The 21,057-nt window shown below is 42.6% G+C and overlaps 3 protein-coding genes across 4 annotated transcripts; 1 reads left to right on the plus strand and 2 right to left on the minus strand.

The window, feature by feature from the left end:
* The first annotated feature begins 9,790 nt into the window (after positions 1-9,790).
* LOC110488890 (nucleoside diphosphate-linked moiety X motif 6-like) lies at positions 9,791-10,420 on the plus strand. Its single transcript, XM_036943030.1, has one exon. The coding sequence runs from the start codon at positions 9,865-9,867 to the stop codon at positions 10,342-10,344; it is 480 nt and encodes a 159-aa protein (XP_036798925.1). The 5' UTR covers positions 9,791-9,864; the 3' UTR covers positions 10,345-10,420.
* Positions 10,421-11,085: 665 nt separating this feature from the next.
* On the minus strand, positions 11,086-16,237 carry LOC100136280 (FGF2). Its single transcript, NM_001124536.1, is given in 3 exon segments — positions 11,086-11,312; positions 13,148-13,251; positions 15,673-16,237. Coding segments are annotated over 3 exon segments (468 nt in total). The 5' UTR covers positions 15,851-16,237; the 3' UTR covers positions 11,086-11,126.
* Positions 16,238-18,253: 2,016 nt separating this feature from the next.
* On the minus strand, positions 18,254-21,011 carry bbs12 (Bardet-Biedl syndrome 12). Of its 2 annotated transcripts, XM_021561334.2 has the most exons (3): positions 20,871-20,979; positions 20,698-20,771; positions 18,254-20,464 (listed from the first exon to the last, which is right to left on the minus strand). In XM_021561334.2, the coding sequence occupies exon 3, from the start codon at positions 20,450-20,452 to the stop codon at positions 18,527-18,529; it is 1,926 nt and encodes a 641-aa protein (XP_021417009.2). In that variant the 5' UTR covers positions 20,453-20,464; positions 20,698-20,771; positions 20,871-20,979; the 3' UTR covers positions 18,254-18,526. The 2 variants fall into 2 exon arrangements, with proteins under 2 accessions (XP_021417009.2, XP_021417008.2); XM_021561333.2 differs by lacking the exon at positions 20,698-20,771 and having other exon boundaries at positions 20,871-21,011.
* Positions 21,012-21,057: the final 46 nt, after the last annotated feature.

Below are 21,057 nucleotides of genomic sequence, written 5' to 3' on the forward strand. Positions count from 1 at the left end.
ATGAAGTGGAACGACATTTATTGATATTTCAAACTTTTTTAACAAATCAAAAACTGAAAAATTGGGCGTGCAAAATTATTCAACCCCCTTAAGTTAATACTTTGTAGCGCCACCTTTTGCTGCGATTACAGCTGTAAGTCGCTTGGGGTATGTCTCTATCAGTTTTCACATCGAGAGACTGAAATTTTTTCCCATTCCTCCTTGCAAAACAGCTCGAGCTCAGTGAGGTTGGATGGAGAGCATTTGTGAACAGCAGTTTTCAAATCAAATCAAATCAAATCAAATTTTATTTGTCACATACACATGGTTAGCAGATGTTAATGCGAGTGTAGCGAAATGCTTGTGCTTCTAGTTCCGACAATGCAGTAATAACAAGTAATCTAACTAACAATTCCAAAACTACTGTCTTGTACACAGTGTAAGGGGATAAAGAATATGTACATAAGGATATATGAATGAGTGATGGTACAGAGCAGTATAGGCAAGATACAGTAGATGGTATCGGGTACAGTATGTACAAATGAGATGAGTATGTAAACAAAGTGGCATAGTATAGTATAAAGTGGCTAGTGATACATGTATTACATAAGGATACCGTCGATGATATAGAGTACAGTATATACGTATGCATATGAGATGAATAATGTAGGGTAAGTAACATTTATATAAGGTAGCATTGTTTAAAGTGGCTAGTGATATATTTACATCATTTCCCATCAATTCCCATTATTAAAGTGGCTGGAGTTGAGTCAGTGTCAGTGTGTTGGCAGCAGCCACTCAGTGTTAGTGGTGGCTGTTTAACAGTCTGATGGCCTTGAGATAGAAGCTGTTTTTCAGTCTCTCGGTCCCAGCTTTGATGCACCTGTACTGACCTCGCCTTCTGGATGATAGCGGGGTGAACAGGCAGTGGCTCGGGTGGTTGATGTCCTTGATGATCTTTATGGCCTTCCTGTGACATCGGGTGGTGTAGGTGTCCTGGAGGGCAGGTAGTTTGCCCCCGGTGATGCGTTGTGCAGACCTCACTACCCTCTGGAGAGCCTTACGGTTGAGGGCGGTGCAGTTGCCATACCAGGCGGTGATACAGCCCGCCAGGATGCTCTCGATTGTGCATCTGTAGAAGTTTGTGAGTGCTTTTGGTGACAAGCCGAATTTCTTCAGCCTCCTGAGGTTGAAGAGGCGCTGCTGCGCCTTCTTCACGATGCTGTCTGTGTGAGTGGACCAATTCAGTTTGTCTGTGATGTGTATGCCGAGGAACTTAAAACTTGCTACCCTCTCCACTACTGTTCCATCGATGTGGATAGGGGGGTGTTCCCTCTGCTGTTTCCTGAAGTCCACAATCATCTCCTTAGTTTTGTTGACGTTGAGTGTGAGGTTGTTTTCCTGACACCACACTCCGAGGGCCCTCACCTCCTCCCTGTAGGCCGTCTCATCGTTGTTGGTAATCAAGCCTACCACTGTTGTGTCGTCCGCAAACTTGATGATTGAGTTGGAGGCGTGCGTGGCCACGCAGTCGTGGGTGAACAGGGAGTACAGGAGAGGGCTCAGAACGCAACCTTGTGGGGCCCCAGTGTTGAGGATCAGCGGGGAGGAGATGTTGTTGCCTACCCTCACCACCTGGGGGCGGCCCGTCAGGAAGTCCAGTACCCAGTTGCACAGGGCGGGGTCGAGACCCAGGGTCTCGAGCTTGATGACGAGCTTGGAGGGTACTATGGTGTTGAATGCCGAGCTGTAGTCGATGAACAGCATTCTCACATAGGTATTCCTCTTGTCCAGATGGGTTAGGGCAGTGTGCAGTGTGGTTGAGATTGCATCGTCTGTGGACCTATTTGGGCGGTAAGCAAATTGGAGTGGGTCTAGGGTGTCAGGTAGGGTGGAGGTGATATGGTCCTTGACTAGTCTCTCAAAGCACTTCATGATGACGGATGTGAGTGCTACGGGGCGGTAGTCATTTAGCTCAGTTACCTTAGCTTTCTTGGGAACAGGAACAATGGTGGCCCTCTTGAAGCATGTGGGAACAGCAGACTGGTATAGGGATTGATTGAATATGTCCGTAAACACACCGGCCAGCTGGTCTGCGCATGCTCTGAGGGTGCGGCTGGGGATGCCATCTGGGCCTGCAGCCTTGCGAGGGTTAACACGTTTAAATGTCTTACTCACCTCGGCTGCAGTGAAGGAGAGACCGCATGTTTTCGTTGCAGGCCGTGTCAGTGGCACTGTATTGTCCTCAAAGCGGGCAAAAAAGTTATTTAGTCTGCCTGGGAGCAAGACATCCTGGTCCGTGACTGGGCTGGGTTTCTTCCTGTAGTCCGTGATTGACTGTAGACCCTGCCACATGCCTCTTGTGTCTGAGCCGTTGAATTGAGATTCTACTTTGTCTCTGTACTGGCGCTTAGCTTGTTTGATAGCCTTGCGGAGGGAATAGCTGCACTGTTTGTATTCGGTCATGTTACCAGACACCTTGCCCTGATTAAAAGCAGTGGTTCGCGCTTTCAGTTTCACACGAATGCTGCCATCAATCCACGGTTTCTGGTTAGGGAATGTTTTAATCGTTGCTATGGGAACGACATCTTCAACGCACGTTCTAATGAACTCGCACACCGAATCAGCGTATTCGTCAATGTTGTTATCTGACGCAATACGAAACATCTCCCAGTCCACGTGATGGAAGCAGTCTTGGAGTGTGGAGTCAGCTTGGTCGGACCAGCGTTGGACAGACCTCAGCGTGGGAGCCTCTTGTTTTAGTTTCTGTCTGTAGGCAGGGATCAACAAAATGGAGTCGTGGTCAGCTTTTCCGAAAGGGGGGCGGGGCAGGGCCTTATATGCGTCGCGGAAGTTAGAGTAACAATGGTCCAAGGTCTTTCCTCCCCTGGTTGCGCAATCGATATGCTGATAAAATTTGGGGAGTCTTGTTTTCAGATTAGCCTTGTTAAAATCCCCAGCTACAATGAATGCAGCCTCCGGATAAATTGTTTCCAGTTTGCAGAGAGTTAAATAAAGTTCGTTCAGAGCCATCGATGTGTCTGCTTGGGGGGGGATATATACGGCTGTGATTATAATCGAAGAGAATTCTCTTGGTAGATAATGCGGTCTACATTTGATTGTGAGGAATTCTAAATCAGGTGAACAGAAGGATTTGAGTTCCTGTATGTTTCTTTCATCGCACCATGTCACGTTAGTCATAAGGCATACGCCCCCGCCCCTCTTTTTACCAGAAAGATGTTTTTTCCTGTCTGCGCGATGCGTGGAGAAACCTGTTGGCTGCACCGCTTCGGAAAGCGTCTCTCCAGTAAGCCACGTTTCCGTGAAGCAAAGGACGTTACAGTCTCTGATGTCCCTCTGGAATGCTACCCTTGCTCGGATTTCATCAACCTTGTTGTCAAGAGACTGGACATTGGCAAGAAGAATGCTAGGGAGTGGTGCGCGCTGTGCCCGTCTCCGGAGTCTGACCAGAAGACCGCCTCGTTTCCCTCTCTTTCGGAGTCGTTTTTTTGGGTCGCTGCATAGGATCCACTCCGTTGTCCTGTTTGTAAGGCAGAACACAGGATCCGCGTCGCGAAAAACATATTCTTGGTCGTACTGATGGTGAGTTGATGCTGATCTTATATTCAGTAGTTCTTCTCGACTGTATGTAATGAAACCTAAGATGACCTGGGGTACTAATGTAAGAAATAACACGTAAAAAAACAAAAAACTGCATAGTTTCCTAGGAACGCGAAGCGAGGCGGCCATCTCTGTCGGCGCCGGAAGTAGTTTTCAGTTCTTTCCACAGATTCTCGATTGGATTCAGGTCTGGACTTTGACTTGGCCATTCTAACACCTGGATATGTTTATTTTTGAACCATTCCATTGTAGATTTTGCTTTATGTTTTGGATCATTGTCTTGTTGGAAGACAAATCTCCGTCCCAGTCTCAGGTCTTTTGCAGACTCCATCAGGTTTTCTTCCAGAAGGGTCCTGTATTTGGCTCCATCCATCTTCCCATCAATTTTAACCATCTTCCCTGTCCCTGCTGAAGAAAAGCAGGCCCAAACCATGATGCTGCCACCACCATGTTTGACAGTGGGGATGGTGTGTTCAGCTGTGTTGCTTTTACGCCAAACATAACATTTTGCATTGTTGCCAAAAAGTTCAATTTTGGTTTCATCTGACCAGAGCACCTTCTTCCACATGTTTGGTGTGTCTCCCAGGTGGCTTGTGGCAAACTTTAAACAACACTTTTTATGGATATCTTTAAGAAATGTCTTTCTTCTTGCCACTCTTCCATAAAGGCCAGATTTGTGCAATATACGACTGATTGTTGTCCTATGGACAGAGTCTCCCACCTCAGCTGTAGATCTCTGCAGTTCATCCAGAGTGATCATGGGCCTCTTGGCTGCATCTCTGATCAGTCTTCTCCTTGTATGAGCTGAAAGTTTAGAGGGACGGCCAGGTCTTGGTAGATTTGCAGTGGTCTGATACTCCTTCCATTTCAATATTATCGCTTGCACAGTGCTCCTTGGGATGTTTAAAGCTTGGGAAATCTTTTTGTATCCAAATCCGGCTTTAAACTTCTTCACAACAGTATCTCGGACCTGCCTGGTGTGTTCCTTGTTCTTCATGATGCTCTCTGCGCTTTTATCGGACCTCTGAGACTATCACAGTGCAGGTGCATTTATACGGAGACTTGATTACACATAGGTGGATTGTATTTATCATCATTAGTCATTTAGGTCAACATTGGATCATTCAGAGATCCTCACTGAACTTCTGGAGAGAGTTTGCTGCACTGAAAGTAAAGGGGCTGAATAATTTTGCACGCCCAATTTTTCAGTTTTTGATTTGTTAAAAAAGTTAGAAATATCCAATAAATGTCGTTCCACTTCATGATTGTGTCCCACTTGTTGTTGATTCTTCACAAAAAAATACAGTTTTATATCTTTATGTTTGAAGCCTGAAATGTGGCAAAAGGTTGCAAAGTTCAAGGGGGCCGAATACTTTCGCAAGGCACTGTAGGTCTATAACAGTTTGGGTCTAGAGTGTCTCCCACTTTGAAGAGGGGGATGACCGCGGCAGCTTTCCAATCTTTGGGGATCTCAGACGATCCAAAAGAGAGGTGGAAAAGGCTAGTAATAGAGGTTGCAACAATTTTGGTGGATACTTTTAGAAAGAGAGGGTCCAGATTGTCTAGCTCAACTGATTTGTAGGGATCCAGATTTTGCAGCTCTTTCAGAACATCAGCTGTCTGAATTTGGGTGAAGGATAAGCGGGGCGGGGGGGGGGGGGGGCTTGGGGAAGAAAATGCTTATTGAAATGATCGATTATCGTAGATTTATTGGTGGTGACAGTGTTTCCTATCCTCAGTGCAGTAGGCAGATGGGAGGAGGTGCTCTTATTCTCCATGGACGTTACAGTGTCCAAAACTTTTTGGAATTAGTGCTACAGGAAGCAAATTTCTATTTGAAAAAGCTTGTCTTAGCTTTCCTAACTGACTGAGTATATTGGTTCCTGACTTCCCTGAAAAGTTTTACATTGCGGGGGCTATTCGATGCTAATGCAGAACGCCACTGGATGTTTTTGTGCTGGTCAAGTCAAATCTGGGGTGAACGAAGGGCTATACCTGTTCTTAGTTCTAAATTTTTTGAATGGGGCATGCTTATTTAAGATGGTGAGGAAAGCACTTTTGAAGAGCAACCAGGCATCCTCTACTGACAGGATGAGGTCAATATCCTTCCAGGATACCAGGGCCAGGTAGATTAGAAAGGCCTGCTCGCTGAAGTGTTTTAGGGAGCGTTTGACAGTGATGAGAGGTGGTTGTTTGACCGTAGACCCATTACGCATGCAGGTAATGAGGCAGTGATCGCAGAGATCCTGGTTGAAGACAGCAGAGGTGTATTTAGAGGGCAAGTTGGCCAGGATGATATCTAAGAGGGTGCCCATTGTTACGTATTTAGGGTTGTACCTGGTAGGTTCCGTGATAATTTGTGTGAGATTGGGGGCATCTAGTTTAGATTGTAGGACGGCCGGGTGTTAACCTCTAGCGTCGAGCAATCCCGTATCCGGGAGCGTAATCATAGCCTCAAGCTCATTACCATAACGCAACGTTTCCTATTCATGAAAATCGCAAATGAAATGAAATAAATATATTGAAACACAAGCTTAGCCTTTTGTTAACAACATTGTCATCTCAGATTTTCAAAATATGCTTTAACCAAAGCTACACAAGCATTTGTGTAAGAGTATTGATAGCCTAGCATAGCATTAAGCCTAGCATTCAGCAGGCAACAGTTTCACAAAAACAAGAAAAGCATTCAAATAAAATCATTTACCTTTGAAGAACTTCGGATGTTTTCAATGACGAGACTCTCAGTTAGATAGCAAATGTTCATTTTTTCCAAAAATATTATTTGTGTCAGAGAAATAGCTCCGTTTTGTTCATCATGTTTGGCTAAGAGAAAAAAACGAAAATGCAGTCAACACAACGCCAAACTTTTTTCCAAATTATATAATATCGACAGAAACATGGCAAACGTTGTTTAGAATCAATCCTCAAGGTGTTTTTCACAATTCTATTCGATGAAAAATCATTCCTGGCAGTCGGTTTCTCATCAAAGGCAAACGGAAAAATACTGCAGGTGGAGATTACGCAATAATTGCGACGGAGGACACCAAGCGACCACCTGGTAGATATAGTCTCTTATGGTCAATCTTCCAATGATATGCCTACAAATACGTCACAATGCTGCAGACACCTTGGGGAAAACGTAAGCTGACTCCTAGCTCCTCCACAGCCATATAAGGTGTCATTGAAATGAGACGGTTTAAAAAAATGCGGCACTTCCTGATTTATTTTTTATCTGGGTTTCGCCTGTAACATCAGTTCTGTGGCACTCACAGACAATATCTTTGCAGTTTTGGAAACGTCAGAGTATTTTCTTTCCAAAGCTGTCAATTATATGCATAGTCAAGCATCTTTTCGTGACAAAATATCTTGTTTAAAACGGGAACGTTTTTCATCCAAAAATTAAAAGAGCGCCCCCTATATCGAAGAAGTTAAGCATGTCCCAGTTTAGGTCATCTAACAGAACGAACTCTGAAGATAGATGGGGGGCGATCAATTCACATATGGTGTCCTGGGCACAGCTGGGGGCTTAAGGGGGTCTACAACATCGGCAACGGTGAGAGACTAGTTTCTGGAAAGGTTGATTTTGAAAAGTAGAAGCTCAAATTGTTTGGGCACAGACCTGGATAGTATGACAGAACTCTGCAGGCCATCTCTGAAGTAGATTGCAACCCTTTTGCATTTCTATCTTATCGGAAAATGTTATAGTTAGGGATGGAAAATACAGGATTTTTGGTGGCCTTCCTAAGCCAGGATTCAGACACTGCTAGGACATCCGGGTTGGCAGAGTGTGCTAAAGCAGTGAATAAAACAAACTTAGGGAGGAGGCTTCTAATGTTAACATGCATGAAACCAAGGCTTTTACGGATACAGAAGTCAACAAAAGAGAGCGCCTGGGGAATGGGAGTGATGCTTGGGGCTGCAGGGCCTGGGTTAACCTCTACATCACCAGAGGAACAGAAGAGGAGTAGGATAAGTGTACGGCTAAAGCCTATAAGAACTGGTCGTCTAGTACGTTCGGAACAGAGAGTAAAAGGAGCAGATTTCTGGGAGCGGAAGAATAGATGCAAGGCATAATGAACAGACAAAGGTATGGTAGGATGTGAGTACAGTGGAGGTAACCTAGGCATTGAGTGACGATGAGAGAGGTTTTGTCTCTAGAGGCACCATTTAAGCCAGGTGCGGTCACCGCATGTGTGGGGGGGTGGAACATTAGGGAGAGGCATGTGTAGGTGAGTGATCATAGGGTCCAGTGAGTAGCTAGTCGAGCAGGAGACACAGCGATTCAGACAGCTAGCAGGCCGGGGCTAGCAGGCTAGCAGATGGGCCTCAGAGGGACGTCGCAATGGAAGTGCCTGTTGAAACCCACTCGGGCGGTTACATCAGCAGACCAGTCGTGATGGATCGACGGGGTTCCATGTCAGCAGCAAAGGGTCCAGGCCAATTGGCAAAGAGGTATTGAAGCCCAGGAATTGAGTGGTTTAATATGAGTGGTTTAACCCTTTTATCCATCAGTCAATTTATTCAGACAATGACAGCATCGTGGCGTGCCATTTATGATACAACATCACTTTTGCCTACTGACATCACGTCAGCAAGTCTGTCCCGAGTTAGTAAACATCACTTGTAGGAATTCTTACAGAAGAATACGTTTCAGGGATACATTACTTCTGCAATGCTAGTTATTGTAGGAAACAGAGGTGAGCGGTCAGTGTTTGGGAAGTAAGAGGAGTGTCATCATTTACTGGAAGAGGGCCTCATACACTCAGTCTGGCCCTTGGCCATTGGCAGAGTTTGGCAGGGTAAGCCCATCCAGAGCTTCTCTAGGGTTGTGTTTCCTGAAAGTGAACCTCTCTGGGCCATTATCACTGACGTCTGCACCAAGACGGCAAACGTAGCATACAGAAAATAATGCCTGGTAATTGCGCTGTAGCTAGGTGATTTGTGGCAGAGACAAAGGATTTGTAATTTGCTGTGTTGAAATCTGATTAAATAATGTGCAATGGGTTGAAGTAGGTTTTAGAACAACATGGGTCATTGGCTGTTGATTTGGGATAAGAATTACGATCATGATTCTTAATTGCTATTCGGTCTGTTTGTACTTTTCTGACTTGTGATGCGCTCATAACCATTAGGCCAACCTGTATCTAGAACCACAGCCACTTTACCAGAACACAATTTAGTAAACCACACAAAACTTGATGTATATTGTTAAGATACGTTTATTCTTGAATTTTCCTACCTTGTTGCAGATATAAGTAGCTTCAACAAATATAGCACTTTGTAGGTATGTATGTTTACAAAGAGGAATCAAATGATGAAAGTGTAGTGCTTTACAGTTCATCAAAACTTTGAACAAGATCAAGGAAATTAAATATAGAAAAATATTGTTTTATAATTGCAAACAAAAAGTAGAATTTGAATAAATCAAGAGCTACAATAAATGTATACAACTACTTCATCATTTAAACAGCAGTGATCTGTCTTTAAATATAGTTTAAGAGTGGTGAAACTAAACACCAAACTTAGTTGCTTAGATTTTCTCAAGAATAACAATATACAATGACATCAAAATGAATATTTAACGCATCAGGCAGAATCCTATCTTTAGATCTGAGTACAAGGCATCACTTTTAACATTAAAGCATACATTTGACAAGTGTGAATTAGGTGGATATAAGTTAGGATTTGTCCCTATGCACATACAATTGTAACATACTTATCAATGCTGAAGGACCCTGGAGGACACTTTAACAAATCAAAGACTTGGATGCAGTCCATTCAATTTGCATCCTAATTCAAAGAATATTATTGTGACTTAATTTCAGACAGTAAATGCATGGAAGTTCCCTGGAGGGCTCTCGGATCCAGGAGAAAACATTGGTCAGTGATGCAACCACATAACGTATACCATACATAGACAATATCTAAATGCACACACACATGCCTATTCATAGGAATGTTTACTTTTTGAAACTGCCTCCTCAGACATTCATGTGAACTACACTCAAGCATATATCTAAACAATTTTAAGACTTAAACAGACTTCAAATAAACATTTTACTAGTTACAAGTTCAACTTGTTTTTTTTAAGCAGCTTTTGATACAAAGTCTCACCTACTGAAGCAGCGTTGTATGTGACTAAAGTACAATCGAATTCCCTTTTTTAGAACCAAATTTCATTTTCATGAATTACAATGTAAAAATGTTGTTAAGGGCGCTCACATTGTATCACACAATTTTTATTTGTGTCCAGTGAGCATTATCATGCAGTCAGATAAGATGTACAGTAATAAGGTTTTCAAAACAAAGATGTTTAAAGAACAGTACAAACATATAAAATTTCCTTTTGTTCTGTTTACTTTCTTTTTCCAAGCCTTCACTGCGGTCCGTGAGGTCTTTGAGGAGACGGGAGTCCGCTCAGAGTTCATGTCCCTCCTGAGCATCCGGCAGCAGCACAACCTCCCAGGTGCTTTTGGTATGTCCGACATGTACATCATCAGCCCCCTCACATACGACATCAACTTCTGCACCCAGGAGTGCCTGCGCTGTGAGTGGCTGGAGCTAACCGAGCTAACCAAGACTAGCTCCACTACTCCTATCACTAGCCGCCTAGCCAGGCTTCTGCTTCACGGCCTGAACCAGGGCTTCGACAAGATTGACCTGGCTATGGAGGAGCTGCCAGCTGTCTACTCAGGGAGGTTCTACCAGCTGTACCACAGGGTGCTGCCTCCAGGACCTGCCTAGCCAAGTGCATTGATGCTAATAGCACGAACACGTCAATGCTAGTCATATGAGCATGTGGATGGTCTTTCACCATAATACTTGAAGTGTATATTTATGACAGACTGGAATAGGTTTTTCTGAACTGTTACACAGGAAGGAGGGTGTAGCCAATGGTACCGATGATGATCACTGTAAAGGACATTTTTCACAAATCACAAGACCTCTTGTCTTTAAAGATAAAAAAATATACACTATTTGAAGAAATAGGCTACTCTGTTTGGGAAGAACTCAGGTCCTCTAAGCTCTAAAATTAAATGAATCATTCATATGTTAAGATTGAGAGGTGCAATATCATATACTGTAGTATTGTACTAGGTATACTGTTTGTTTTGCAATGCTCGATTTATCTTTGCCAACCCAATGTTCTATTTAAAAGTTCTATCAAGTAAAGTTCTGGGCATGACCAAGCTAACCTGTGCTGCAGTGCAGTAAAAAGTACATTTTTTAAGCCCAGAGCTACTCAGTGGAATCTTGTGTGTTATCACTTTCTCTTTCATCTTAAATAATGTACCTTCAAAATTGTTAAACCAAGAAAAATAAGCAGAGTATCAAAGTACACTAGAATATTTGAAGCAGCTCTAGTCAAACTCACATTATATAGTTGAATTGAATTGCCGTTCAAGTACCTAACTACAGGATGATTATGTCGTCACAGTCATTTAATACGCTCCATTGTATTTCTTCATGTCCTGTCTGTTTGTGTGCAGCCAGGCTGACTTTAAGATTGGTACGACAAGATGAGCTCAGCGTCTGGCCGACATGGGGAGAAAGAGAATGGCTTTTTGGCCGGGTCCAGTTTTGGATCCTGACTTGTACTGGCCAGTCCTTTTCAGTGCCACATACATTTCAGGGTACTTTCGAGAGCGGTAGGTGTTGTAGTTGTTACTCTCCAGCCTCTCCATGAAGTAGCATTCATCTGTTGTCCGTCTCTGAAGAGAGAGAGAATGTTCGAAAGATATGAGATAGCAAATCAGAGATCAATTTACAACATTTGTTAATCCAGTTCTATTATTCTTTGATACAATTGATCCACTTTCATATTGTAAACCGAACCAATGATAAATGTCAATGAAACTCTTTTGAAATCTTGTCTTTGTCTTATGAAATAAAACGTAATGGGCAGGTTTCTCAAACCAAGATGAATACACCTACTCTTGAACTAAAAGCCATGTTCAATGGGGAATGTCCACAAGCTTTGGGCAATGATGGTTATTTATATTATAAAAAAAGGATCCACATTTCATGTACATAACTGGAGTTTAGCCTAGGTCTAGGGGAAAAGTAGAAAGAAATGTAGTTGGAATGTCAACACAAATGTTTAGTCATTGTGATATCCTCTAATAAGCCATTTCATTTAGACATAATTAAATATAGTTGATTTTTACATGCTCTGTGGAGAAAAGGGAAAAGCTTGCAAACTGACAAAAAATACATCATAATTTGATTAATCCAGTAAAACACATCAGACCTCAATACCTCCAATGTTTCAGTGGACATTCCAGAACAGTCTGAACTCCTGTTTAATGTCACACACTAATGAAGATATTTTTCAATAGTTTTACTAGATGTTTTGCCAAGCCAAAGATGTGTGAATAATCATCCATTCTTAAATTAGTAAAACAAATGGTCAGTTCAGTTCTAGTGGCCGTGTGCAAGAAATAGATTTGCTCATGTCCAATAGAAATGAAGTAACTCCCAGTTTTCTACCCTCTGACAGGTTTTTGTTATTGCATTTTTTGTTATTACATGAAATAATGGAAAATATAAATGATTATTCCTGTCCACACTGTGATTTTGTGTTCATGTGGAAGATCTGATGACATCAATCACATCTGGCTCAAATATCTCTTGATAGCAGGGCCAACAGAATTCCCTGCCCTATCCAACAACAGGGGGCCTGTTGTCCATTGAACCATGGCTACCTAGTATAGAGAATAACTTTTATGGCCCTACCTAACCCTACATGGAAGCAATCCCTGGCACTTATAACAGGCACACAGAACAAAAACAGTTGGAAGATAAATTCAGAGGGTAGCAACACTGGGAAAGATAAAAAGTGTATTCATTTACATTGACTACAAAGTTCAATCCCTACCACCTAATATCTGAATATATATAGACTATCCATGCCGACATGGAAGGCAGTGCTAAAATGGAAAGGTAAAGTGAGAAGTAATGAGTGTATTAGAAAGTAAGCTCGATCTATACAGATGATCATGTGCATAAAGCTGGTGAGTGGGGCTGAATAAGGACAAGTACAGAACAACATACAATACCTCCAGCTTCCAATTTCAACCTGAACACAACAGTCTATTTACAAAATGCTAACACCAAACTGTAACTTTCCCCCACCCTGAGAGAACGTGTGAGAACAGATCCTGGATGATTGACCACATCAGTGAAGGTGCCATGTCTGTAATGTGTCTGCCAGTGTGTGTCCATTGCCTAGTCTGGTTACTCATTTAGGAGAGACAGGAAACACACCAGTCAGTTATCTGCTCGGACTTCTGCAGTATCCCATAAATACCTCCATTCACTGCTACCACACTAACAAATGTAATACGAAAGCAAAATCTGTTGTCAGTGTATGACAAGATAATATTTGCTTTCAGCATGAACTTAATGAAAACCCTTCATCTTAGGCATGGGACTGTCCCTGTTAGAGTAAAGCATGAGTTGTAGACCATGACAATACCAAAACAGATGGAATGGAGTTGCTTTGGTAACTGCTTTGGTAGCTATAAGGAAGGTAATGCTTACTCACCGCTCCAAACAGTCTTCCATCTGCATTCATGGCCAGATAGCGGTTGGCTGAGACCCCTTTGATTACTACTTCCCCCACTGAGGTCGCCTGGAGTTGAAGCTTATCTGAGGAGGAAAAATGACTTTAGTCTCAGAGTGAATTGATAGCAACTCCATTGATGCTAGTTGTTAGTGGTGTTGAACAAGGATGGATAGAGCAGAGTATGATACTGAACAAAAATATAAACGCAACAGGTAAAGTGTTGGTACCATGTTTCATGAGCTGAAATAAAAGATCCCAGAAAAGGTCCCATATGCACAAAAAGCTTATTTCTCTCAAATGTTGTGTACAAGTTAGTTTACATCCCTGTTAGTGAGCATTTCTCCTTTGTGAAGATAATCCATCCACCGGACAAGTGTGGCATACCAAGAAGCTAATTAAACAGCCTGATTATTACAAAGGTGCACATTATGTTGGGAACAATAAAAGGCCTCTCTAAAATGTGCAGTTTTCACACAACGCAATACCACAGATGTCTCAAGTTGCACTTGTGCACTTTGCATGCTGACTGCAGGAATGTCCACCAGAGCTGTTGCCAGAGCATTGAATGTTCATTTCTCTACCATAAGTCGCCTCCAATGTCGTTTTACAGAATTTGGCAATACGTCACAACTGCAGACCGTGTGTAACCACGCCAGCCCATGACCTCCACATCTGGCTTCTTCACCTGCGGGATTGTCTGAGACCAGCCACCCGGGCAGCTGATGAAACCCTAATAAAACCCTTTTGTGGGAAATCGCTGATTCTGATTGACTGGGCTTGGCTTCCCAGTGGGTGGGCCTAAACTATCCCAGGCCCACCCATAGCTGTGCCCCTGCCTAGTCATGTGAAATCCATAGTTTAGGGTGTAATTTATTTATTTTAATTGACTGATTTCCTTATATGAACTGTAACGCAGTAAAATTGTTGCATGTTGCGTTTATATTTTTGTTCAGTATATAGCAGAGGCAAACAAGTTGATACAATATTTCTTCATAAAACGTCAGATAAGCAAGAAAACCATTCGAAGTTGTGGTTCACCATCGTTCTTCACAATTTTCACATTTTGAGAAACAATATTAATAATGCCGTAATAGTTATTGAAAGCTTGTATTTGGTTGAAGTGATCATCCTGTAAATACTCCAAACGTTTTGTGGAGTCAAGATAAGCCTAAGTGTGCTGCGCCAATGGAGCATATTTGAATAGCATATTTATAGCATAGTTAAAAATATATATATAATAAAATAGAGTTCTTATCAAACAGGCCACATAAGGCAAGATAGTACATGATGATACATTGTAAACTTCTATATAAGAGGCATCTGTGTGCACTTAGGGTTTGTTTAATGACTCATGTCATGAAGATCCATTCCTCTCTGAAGGAATACATCATTAGAAGTTGTTGCATGCAAGGGAGCATCTAGTGTTTACTGAACATCTGTACAGCAGGTCTAGTGATCACATCCCTAAGTGAAACGTTCGGCAATGGTTTATTTCATAATCGCTTGCTTTAATCGTATTGAGGAAGCAAATGTGCGTATGAACAGTCCTTTTCATTGGTTCTATTTGAATGAATGGTCATGACAGAAAGTATAGTTTAGTGTATAGGTTTAGTGTGGTGTATCCAGTTTAGTGTATGGGTTACTACTACGCTTATAGAATATTGTATATGCCTTGTTGATTGAAGATAAATGTTGCGGGAAAGTAAATGAGATGCTAATTGTTTTTCAATAATTGAAATGGCCAATGGCCTTTTCATTTAAACTAGTCAGTCTCTCGTCTCCATTTTTACCATAGTAGTTCATTGCTTGTGATGATTTTTGGACAGCTGTTTGATAGCACCTGTTCTAAGTCCCATCCCCTATCTGTCACTCAAGGATCTACTGAGCAGTGCTTCCTGTGACGAAAACCCCCTCTTCTACATGGGCCCCTTCTCCTCCTCACAATTACTGATGCAATCTGAGAGACACACACTGAAGAAAAAACAACTAGATAGTGAGTTATGAGGTGGTTTCAATGTGTGAGGTGGTTTCAATGTGTTGTTGCATGTTAAATTTAAAGCTAATCATTGATACTTTAATATTATACTGAATTGATAAGAACACAAACCTAGTGCTTCAATCTCTATCAATGGCCGTTTATGTGGACTCGAGTTGGTCTATCTATGTGTTAATGCACATTTCACACGAAAGATACATCATATTTTAATTCTGGACATTTGAATTACATGTGACGTAATAGCAGTGACATTTAAAGAATGTCCGTGTTACACACATCAAGATGACTGAGATCAAAACCCACCACATTCATGAAAGCACTTGCAAAGGCGAATGTAAAAGAACTACACGAACGACTGTCATTTGAATGCTGTAGAAGCCATAAATAAACACACTCATTCGTAAAATTCCCTTCAGTCCTCCATGATTCCCCTCACGGTTACGTCCCTGTTACCCTTTAAACGCATAAAGAAGCTTTGTCTGCCATGCAAGGGACTGGAACTACTTACTGTGGGGGTCGTTCTTATCTCTGATCCCGTCCACGCTTCCGTTAGAGTTTATCCTCAAGAAGTAGCCTCCATTTTTACAGTACAACCTCTTGGGCTCCTTAAAGTTTCCTGGAAGGAAGCCGCCACTGCCTCCATCTTCAGGTGTGGCGGGTAGAGTGGTGATTTCTCCTGTGGCCATCTCCTCTTCCCTCTATCCTCTACCCTGCTGCTGCTGTGTGCTACCAGTGCAGCAGCCCCACAGTAGCCTTATGCTAACTGCTGTCCCCTCCCTTCCCCAGCGAGCCTCACAGAGCCTGATTTTAGTTAACCCCCAGGGTCAGATAGTTTGTTTGAGAACACCCCTCTGGTGCAGCATGCCCTCTACTCCCAAGCAGAGAGGAATCTAAGCGCTAGCAGCACTTGGAAAGGAGCTTGTTAGCCGCGACAGCAAGGTCCACCCCTCACTGGCCTCTTCTCGTTCCTTTAAGAAAGTGCTAATAGTTGATATTCGAGTGTAGTTTGGATGGGGATTCGTGTGTTCCACCTTCCATCGTCTTCTTCCTCCACTCTTAAGCGCTGAAATGTTTATAGCGGGGCAGCTGGCTGAAATCTGGGGAGACTTTCCCTATGGGCCTCAGTTCGCATGCGCCCTCCGAGGCAAGCACACACACACACACACACGCTTTGACTTTCTAACTGAACCAGACAACCCTACACAGCACAAGCAGAGAAAGGAGGGTAAGACTGGGGCTTACTGATTGAACTGCGTCATAAGAGACCCTTGGCTTGTGCAACCTGAGTGGTGGCTTCAGCTTAGCTTCTTATAACTTCTGGGTAGAATCAGTGATTCTGTGCCACATTATTGAAGAACAAATGAAATATGCAGCAGAAAGTACAACAGAGTACATTACAATAGCTTGTCTAATTGAATTCAAGGAAATATGTAAATATTGAAGATTTAAAGGACCCTTCACATAGAAACTCTATTTTGAGTTGTGAACTGTATGAAGCAGCTCATTTCAATTATGCCATTTCGATATGTTTTACTTTTAACCAACTTTAACCAGTCAAAACTATGAATGTCTGTTTTCAAAGTGTGCACTGGACACAACAGAACACAGATTACTGTATGCAGGGTTGATCATATCATCTTGATTAGATGCATGCATATCAATGAAACATTAAACCACAGGCCGACCACAATGGCTCAGCACAAAATAATACTTTCTATTCACTTGGCTATCCTCAGATGGACTGATAATCGTTTCAGAATCATTCCGTGTTGAAACTGAAGGTCTTTGTGTGGGAATTGTGTGCCAAGGGAATAATTTTCAGACACTACTTCACATAGAAACGCATTCATCTCCAGGTACACTGTCTCACTCACTGTTTGCCATGGTGAAGCATCAGGCTTTGGTTTGCTTTAGACTCTCCTCCAATGTAGGTTGGGTTGTGAGCAGACACATAAAAAAACTGGCCCTAGTTTGAACTTCCAAATTTGCCACCAGTTTGGTCTGACCCATTTCCTTCTCAGATGTCATGTTTTCATTGGTCATCTCACCCCCACCCATTCACAGCAACACCACCATTGAGTGATGCTCGAGTTAAAATTCCTCTTGATCCCAAAGTAAAGCCCTCACCGTCTCTGTTACGATCCCTATGGAGCACCTTTGTTAGACTATGGCCAATGGAAATATGGCCAGCCAAAACAAGGTGACAAGCTCATAATTAAAGTTTACCGTTACATAAAAACAAGGCAGCTCCTGGGACCTAATAAGAAATGTGGACATTGTTGTCCTTTTCACATTTCCAGGGTTGTGGATTATACAGATCTGACAGACACATTTACTTTGTCTAGAAATGTTTATTTTTCTGCAAACTATTCTATGTTATGACAAACAGGACCAAGCAAGTCATGAAACCATGTCCTGTTGGCTGGGACTTAGACCTATGCAGTGTTCGAAGTGCAGACACATAGGCAAATAACACAAAGGAAGCAAATACAGACTCATGCAAACACTGACAGAAAAAATGTATTTCCCTCGGCCATATCAGTGACACTTGAACAGTGCATTTATTGTTCATTTGGTTATAGAAGACAAGCTATGATCTTCCATTTTGAATGCAATACTGTGAACATCACCTCAATAGCCTATAATGCTCACTTTGTAGTCAGTGATAAGAGGTTAACAAAATATGACACGTCACATGCTATGCTTCTGGGCTCCCAAGTGGCGCAGCGGTTTAAGGCACTGCATCTCAGTGCTAGAGGCATCACTACAGACCCTGGTTCAATTCCAGACCGTATCACAACCGGCCGTGATTAGAAGTCCCATAGGGCAGCGCACAATTGGCCCAGCGTCGTCTGGGTTAGGGTTCGGCCGGGGTAGGCCATCATTGTAAATAATAATTTGTTCTTAACTGGCTTGCCTAGTTAAAGAAAGGTTTTAAAAAATGCTTGTTCTGTAACTTTGGCTCTGGGTGGAACGTATAATATAACTTGTGCACGAGGTGGGATGTAAGATGATTTAGATGTAATTCTAGGATGGGGATAAGCATGAAAACATTTACTGAGATCTGAACACACAAGCACCTCAGTGACTGGATTTTGACATGTTTATTGATATAGCCATAGAGTTGGAAACCATGTGAAATGGATTAACGTTCATATCCTTTGTCTCCCCCATGTGGTAAAATGTTGCTGGGCCAGTGCAATTTACTAATGGCCGACAAGCTCTAAATTATACTTCTGAAATTACAACAGTTTATTCATTTTTCAGCATATTTGGATTCAAAGAATAAAACACATTTAGACATGTTATGCATTTCATGATAATATACAAAAATGATAGTGCACAGCAATGTGTTAAAACCATTAAAGCACCATAACATTTGATTGCCCCTCCACTTGTTTAGGATCTATGCCAGTAATGATCTCAGTGTCTGTCTGTAACACAAGGAAAACAAGATCCAGGGCTTTCCTCCATGCTTCCAACTTCACTGTCATATTGTCATAGACCTTCCCTGCACTGCGCTTCATATCTGGGGACATCATACCATCCTCTGTGTCATCTCTTAATAGCAGTCTTGAGAAATTAGCATCTAGAGATAATCCCCCATTCAAATCTATCAGCTGCTGATTGATTGTAGTCCAAGCGTCCACTTTTGAACAGGTTCCACTGTTCAACATCAGAGTGGAAATGTAGTCCATCCAACCATCTGCCATGAGTTGAAACACATCAGCCCTGTGTGGGTTTCCTGCTCTTCCTTGTTTAGCTTGTGGGGCAGAGGTTCCATCTTTGCCTCTTGTTTGCTCACCATTATCTTTAATGTGCTTTTGAAGGATTTGAACACAAAGCAATTCAGTCTTTCCAGCACCGGGGAGTAGTTTCCTGTCTTTCAGTGTGTGGTGTAGGCGATAGGCACAGCCCCAGAAACAGTCCTCCAAGGTCTGCAGCTTGCTGTGCACAGAGGTGGTGAGGACCACTGTGACCAGCGCAGTACGATCAGCGACAATGTTCACAGCCATTGATGCTCTCCTTCTGTTGCCACTGCAGTCTCTCCATATGGAGATTTCTACCCCGGTGCCGACACAGTGCTTACTCAGTTGTGTGGCATAGGTGACAGGGACAGCTCCTGTTGTTTCCGCAAAGTCCTTCAAAATGTCAGGCTTCACCCTCTCAACCACAAGTATACGGTGACTCATGCAGTGCTGGGTGAGTCTTTCACTTGCCTCTCCATTGACTAAAACTAGATTCACATTGTTTTTCAACAGAGTTGTTAAAACATTGTCTTCCCAATCATCTTCTTTGCTGAGGCCTTTCAAGTCCAACTTGTCGGTCACTTGGCTGATGTCATTCTTGCTATTGAAACCAAGATGCCGATATTTTTCACTGAGATCTCCATTAATGAGAACAACTTGCCACTTCTGTTCTTTCATGTGATGTACAAGGGAAGCCTGCTCTGCAGAGAGCAGAATAACACAACCTGGTAAAACACATGAATGGTCCTCTGACAAGCCTGGCAGAGTGCACGTTACCAGCTTGTTGACATCAAATGTTCTACAGCTGTCACCACTTCCATTGTTCTTTGACTGCATCTTGCTCACCTCAACCACTAAGCTCATTGCATCCACACATCCATGGCTCACAGCTTCAGCGAGGTGAGCAATATCAACTCCTTTAGAACTCACTGCATGGGAAAATAACCCTGGTGTGGTGTTCTCATCAGCTTCATCATTTGCACAAAAATGTCTGCTGTGAGTGAGTTTTATTCTGCTTCGTTTCTTGTTGTTGAGGGCCCCATGGCTAGGGTTCATCCCTGTGACAGGGTTACGTAACACTGTGTGTGGAGAGCCCTGGAGTACTGATGTGCCACTATCAGAAGCAACTGGTTGAACGTCTTCAATCGACACACTGTTTGACCTGCAGACTTTGCAACATATATCCAGCCCTTCAGACATGGCTGACACAATATGTGGGATTGAAATGTCTCTGTGGAGACATTCGAGGGCAGCCCTGCTCCAGACCCCAGCCATAAATAGCAGGCACCCCGCACCAGAGTGAAAGACCTTCTGGTGAGCTTGGATTGTCTCATTGGCCAGCTGACCTACAGAGCAGGTCAGGTCTAAGTGCTCCAAGACGCGGAAACATGTGCACACCAAGGACGACTCCCCGGTAGACTCGTCTTGAATAAACTTGTGGTTTTTATTGGGGCCCAAAAAGGAATGTGTGACAGCCGCCAAAGCTGTGAGCTGCTGCAGTCCAACATGAAGTCTTTGACTAATAATTGTACTTCCCATTTTCTGTGACGCCTGTAAGATAGACATGTTAGGAATTTTATAGTAGGGTCATTCTCTATTGGTGTAAAAAATGTATATTAGGGTCATTCTCTATTGGTGTAAAAAAATGTATATTAGGGTCATTCTCTATTGGTGTAAAAAATGTATATTAGGGTCATTCTCTATTGGTGTGAAAATAGAACACATTTCCAAACTATTTACCAGAAGGATCATTAATACACAGTAAGAGATATAGCAATAAATACTTGGGTGTAGTTCTGCAGTGTAGCTGGCTAGCATGCTAGCTAGCTGTGATAGTTAACATCAACCTGGTCCTGCCCTAAAACATCAGATAAGTACATTGAAAGGCTTAGCTTGTTAGGAAGATACTATGAATTTTTTGAAGCAAATTTATAGCACAACACAACGATGAACTTACTTTTTCCTAAGAACTTCGTGTGGCGTGTTACAGTTCCAGGTTCTCTGTGAGCTTCAGCCTGGCTCAAACTCATCCAGTTGTAATCCGTGTGTACGCGTGCGCAAACAAGCGCCCACTTGTTGCTAAGAGACACGAAAAGAACCAAACAAACGGTCGCAGTTACTTATGTCCCACCCACTTACTTCAC

This window comes from Oncorhynchus mykiss, chromosome 14 (genome assembly GCF_013265735.2).
Source record: "Oncorhynchus mykiss isolate Arlee chromosome 14, USDA_OmykA_1.1, whole genome shotgun sequence".
NCBI classification, from domain to species: Eukaryota; Metazoa; Chordata; class Actinopteri; order Salmoniformes; family Salmonidae; genus Oncorhynchus; species Oncorhynchus mykiss.